This window comes from Fulmarus glacialis, unplaced genomic scaffold (assembly GCF_000690835.1).
Source record: "Fulmarus glacialis isolate BGI_N327 unplaced genomic scaffold, ASM69083v1 Scaffold49257, whole genome shotgun sequence".
NCBI classification, from domain to species: domain Eukaryota; kingdom Metazoa; phylum Chordata; class Aves; order Procellariiformes; family Procellariidae; genus Fulmarus; species Fulmarus glacialis.
Window position 1 is genome coordinate 645 of NW_009224763.1, and position 5,166 is coordinate 5,810.

Genomic DNA, 5,166 nt, shown 5'->3' on the forward strand with positions numbered 1-5,166 from the left:
AACAGACAGTTGCCATAGAAACACTCAAGCATCGAATGCTTGTTTACAAGAGACATCTCTCTATTGTTTCTTAAATCCCTTCCTAAGGATGGCAAATCAAAAAGCAATTGAGCATCAAAAAGGAAGAACAGAGATGTTTGAATAGGAAGTTGAACTCAGTACTTCAAAGGTTAAAGGTTTCTAATAATATTGATCCACCCTGTGGTTTTTTTTTTTCCCCTCTGTTTAGGTTAAATCCCTGCTGTATCACTGATTTATACTTAATTTTCACGCTGGCAAAAATTAAGACAAAAAGTAAGGCACCAAAAAAAAACCTGCCCTGTACAACAACAAGCCTCATTAGTTATTACAGCCGAGGTGAAAACGTGCAAGTACTTGAGCTGCATGTTGTGTTTCTGATTAAGATCCCATAAACAGGTTATTTCTTTATGCTATGTCCTATTTTGTCAGTTGAACAAGATGCTGAATCCAGGAATTCATGAGCATCAGTACAAAATGTAAGGATGGTTTATTCCCAGTCCATGAAGGCAGTCCTTCGTCAGAACAAATACTGAGTTACAAGGAGCACATCACCCTTGCTGGTAACATCGATTTGTTTACCAGACTTCTAATTCCTTGGTAAACGTAATGGAGGGTCTTCTTAATTAATGGCAGACTTCTTGGGGGCGGGGATGTATAAAACGATATGTTTTCCCCATCTGGCTGATTGGTATTTTCAGTAACGAAAGCTACACCATAGCTGTACAGACTACAGTGCTAAGCAGTAATGCAACTGCGTTCTTTATGAAGTCTCCATATTTATAAATAGCCCGCTGATGCAGATCATAGAGACGCTTTATGCAATCTGCTCTCCAGTCATTTAAAACTACACATAATGTTTGTGGCATGATTGTATCATTTGTAGAAAACTATAAAAAATCCATTCAAAATAAAAATTTGATAGACAAACGAACATGCTGCACATGCTTCAACAGAGTGAGAAAGATGCCTCATATTTTACTTCCTTTGCTGCAGCACATTTTATTACTTGGTAAAGATTCCTTTTTCCTTAAGGATTTTTTCCAAGATTCACTTATGTTGCTCTTGTCATTACATCCAGTCTCAAAATAGTCATAAAATTTGCCTTTACATTCGAGAGCATGGGTGCCTCTTACAGGTTCACAGTTTAGGGCGACGCTCTCTCGCTCAGGTTCATTACCTCCTTTCTCGTCATTAAATTTTGCCTTTTCCTGATTACTGTGAGACCTGGCATTAGTGATGAATATTTCATTAGCAGGTATCTGGTCATCACTCCTGTAAGAAGAGGCACTGCCAGTGTCATAATCCACCTGCTGGGAACAGCTTGGCAAAGAAATGGGGGGGGAGGGGGAGGAGGAGGAGGAGGAGGAGGAGGAGGAAGAGGAAGTATTTTCTGTACTAGCATTAACAGAGTAGGGTAGATTTAAATAGTGACTGCCACATTCTTGATAGAAGCAGCACGTGTGGAGCTTCTCGTACTCCTCCTTTGCCATCCGAAGGCGTTTTCTGTACGGACAGTCCTGAGGCACAAACCACTCTTGCGGCGAGGTGCCACTGAAGGAGCAGGCGGAGAAGCACCAGTTGTTCTGCATGATGATTTCTCCGTGGATTCTCTTCATTAGATTGTTGATGAGGACAGATCTCCGCAGGTAGACTTCAGGATCATCAATGAATTTCAGCTTTTCCAAAGACATGTAAAGAATATGGGCCCGCTCCTCAAACACGGAGATTGTCTGAAAATGCAAAAGACAGAAGATACGAAGCTGAAGGCAACCGGTTTTGTTCCAGGCAAGGAGAAAGAAAAGGAAGCAAAGCATTCCCCCTCTGTCACTACTTTTCTCATTCTCTTTCTGAGGCGCCTAAAACTGGCTTTTCATCTTGCACACCCCTGTAGCTGGGGACCTGCTTTTTCTTGGCCGCAGCATTCACCCAGGCTTAGGAGGCACGTAGCTGAGCGTTACACCAGAGAGGCAATCGCAGGGCACGAATCCAGGATGGGAGAGCGAAATCCAGATGCACGCATCTGGCTCTTTATTTGCATTTGGGGTTACAACATAAAATCGTTGTGCAGTTTTGCTCCAGTGATGGCTGGGGGCTTTTTGATGTAAATGGACCCAATTCCATCACCCCCCCGTGGGGCTTCTACAAAGCTCTGAAGCCAAGCGAAGGTCCCCTCCTGCAGCCTCAAGGTTTGCAAGACGCAGCCAGCAGCCGTCGCCTCACGCGGCAAGTGTCGGAGCATTTCATCCACTGCCAGTGGAAGAGGCTCTCCAGCGAGGAGGTCTCCATTTGCCAAGCTCCCTTCTACTGCTCTTGTGTACAAAAGTGCATGCAGGGAGGGAGGCAGGGAGAAACCCATCTCAAAGCATCACGGCATCTGGAGAGCAGCTGTTGGCCTGCATACTACACCCTGCGCTCTACAGGACCGGTGGGAATGCAGATAGGCAGGGACAAGGTCAGGAAACGAAGAGAGGATAGGGATTTGCAGAAATCCTGGCTCGACGCCCACAGATTTGTTCTCCCTTCCATGGTCCTTCCAGAACTCCCTTTCTCGGCACTGGCAGCGTGAGCAGGTTACTGCCCCCGGGAGGCCCCGGATTCTGCGCTGTAATCGCTACCCTGGGAATCAAAATAAGAGAGGGGGCAATGCATGCTACTGTAAGCACTATTAACTAATTTTCAATTTTAGTAAGAATTTGGTTTACGTAGGAGGTAGAGCAGCACAGCACAAAGAGAGGCTGCTCTAAATCCCCCCCATCTGTGGCTTGATCATTCTTCCCTTTCCCACATGGTTACAGCATTTTTGCAGAGTGGAAGTCGTAGCTATGAGGACTGAAAGAGCTTAAAGCACAGCTGCTTTTCACATCCATTCAGCTCTCCTCAGCCCTCTAGCTCTTTCCACAGCCTGGTCCTGTCTGCAGGGCTCAGAAGCAGCACAGCGCCTCGTAAAAACAAAAATTGGCCGTGTTTTCATGTAAGTTCACAGCTGAAGCTCTTCTTTGTTAGAGAGAGTAATTTTCTATAATAAATGACTCATTTTAAATTGTATTAAGCCTATAGGTTAATTTGCGTCCTTTATACCTGCTGCAGCAATAGTCAGTGAAGACATAAAAGCCTGGAGCAAACCAGTAAGCCTTGAACTGCGATCCTCCTGGAGATACATCCTGGAGGGCCACCAGTAGGAGCAAGTTGTCAAAGGCTTTCTACTACAAATGTCTGCCAACAGCCCTGGAGAGGGGCGCTGGGCCCCACCGTCATACCCTCTATGGGACAAGGAATCTCAGAACATAACTCACTCATTACTTCCACATATTTCTAAGAAATTCAAAGAAATCTGGTGGACATCTTCCCTTCCCCAGAGCTCAGTGTTGCAAAGCAGAAAACACATTTGAGCTGAACAGAAGAAAGTGGTGACCCAGGGTTTCTGATGTGATACACCTCTACGACACCACAAAATGATGTCTGGGACAGGTCTCTCTTACCACTACCTCTATACCGGTTTTTATGCTGTTAGAAAGGGATAAGTAACTATTCCTCCTCTTTGCAAGGAAAACAAACACTGATACAAAAAATCCAACAATCTAGCCAAGAAAAGACCTCACTGAAATCAGAGAGGGATGTAACATGTGGGAGACACGCTCACTAACCAGAGCACAATTTTTCAACACCCTCGGTGCTATTTATTCATTGCTCTGGCAGCAGACCGAACGCTTTCTGGAATTAACGGCGGGGCAGTTTTTCACCTTCCCAGTCAGGTACTTATTTCCAGCCAACACTATCTGTAGCTGAAAATTCCTTCGGCTACTCTAAGGTCCTTCTCCTCTGCAGAAATCCCTCCAGGGAAACAGGATCCCACTGGGCAGACCTCCCCAGCCGGTGCCCGTGGTAGGGACGAGGCACTCGGTTCTCCTCGCATCTCGGAAGGCTGCCTCTGCGAAGCAGGTAAAGACAACGTATAAGCTTGCTCTGCATCTTGGTCTGTTCTAGCTTTCCATCTCTGGGGCTCTTGTGGTACTATTGCCTCCCGTAAACTGTGCTTTAATCAGATTATATCGCGTCCTCTCCATCGCCAATTGTACGCAGGTAGCACCGGACTGCCACGGGCCAGGTACGATCAGCAAGGTAAGGACGGTGTCTCGAGGCAACAGCTATCCTTAGGCACATCACCCCAGGGGTTCAGTTCCCTACAGGACTGAGCCATTAATGAACGAGAGCATAAAATCTCTCATAAAAAAAGTCAGATTTCAATTTATGTATTGACTGGCCTGGGAAATGTATGCTGTAATAATGCCTCCCCTGACAGCTTTCATTAAAAAAAAATGTTCTTTCGTTTACTACTCTGTTCTTTTGGAGTTATTAGCTTTTTAATAATTAGGATTAAATACTGAAGGAGCTTGTACTCGCTTTCCAAGTCATTCTGTTTTTCTAGAGGATCTGTAACCCATTTGGGGTACAAGGAACCTGTTACTGTTTTCTCCCCTGGAAAAAGTTTTGAATGAGTGGGGAATCACGGGCCCTTTTTATTTAGGTTCTTTGTTTCTGCTGTTCAAACGCTGTTACAGAGCCGTTTCTGTAAGCATGATACAAACTATCTAAGAACAAAATAATCTGAAAAAAAAAAGTTATTCTCAGCATTTCCATTTACAGTTGTTCTAAATGAAGAAATGCCTTTGCTTCTGAAGCAATTCGATGACAATAAAACAATAAATGTGAACAAGTGACAACTATTTGTTTCTGAGCGAACAGCTGGATCATCCTCCTAATTTCAGCAGAGTATTTCAGCCTTCTGGAAACGGGTCAATCGAGTGTTACTAAGCATCTGAAACTCGGAATAGAAATAATGGCTATTAGAAAACATACTTTATGTGTACAGCTGCTGAGTGGCGGATGAAAATCCTCTTCTTCCACATATTTCCTTTTAAAGTATGTGATCTTGGATGTTGTTACAGGATTTGAAATTCCCCTGTAATGTGATCCTGTGGGTAATAAATCAGATATGACAAATGACATGCGGTTTGCCGGAGGTTCTCCAAACAAAATACTTTTCATTTCCCTTCGCGCTACGGGAGAACTCCACCGCATATTTTCACATACATTTGCAGCGACCAGGAACAAACCCTCACCCGACTCGCACACAACTCGCCAGAC

At 44.5% G+C, this 5,166-nt stretch overlaps 1 protein-coding gene across 1 annotated transcript; it reads right to left on the bottom strand.

Annotated features, from left to right (window-relative positions):
- Positions 1–485: 485 nt before the first annotated feature.
- On the bottom strand, positions 486–5,067 carry SERTAD4 (SERTA domain containing 4). The gene is made up of 2 exons (XM_009582229.1): positions 4,879–5,067; positions 486–1,751 (listed from the first exon to the last, which is right to left on the bottom strand). The coding sequence occupies exons 1-2, from the start codon at positions 5,065–5,067 to the stop codon at positions 990–992; spliced, it is 951 nt and encodes a 316-aa protein (XP_009580524.1). The 3' UTR covers positions 486–989.
- Positions 5,068–5,166: the final 99 nt, after the last annotated feature.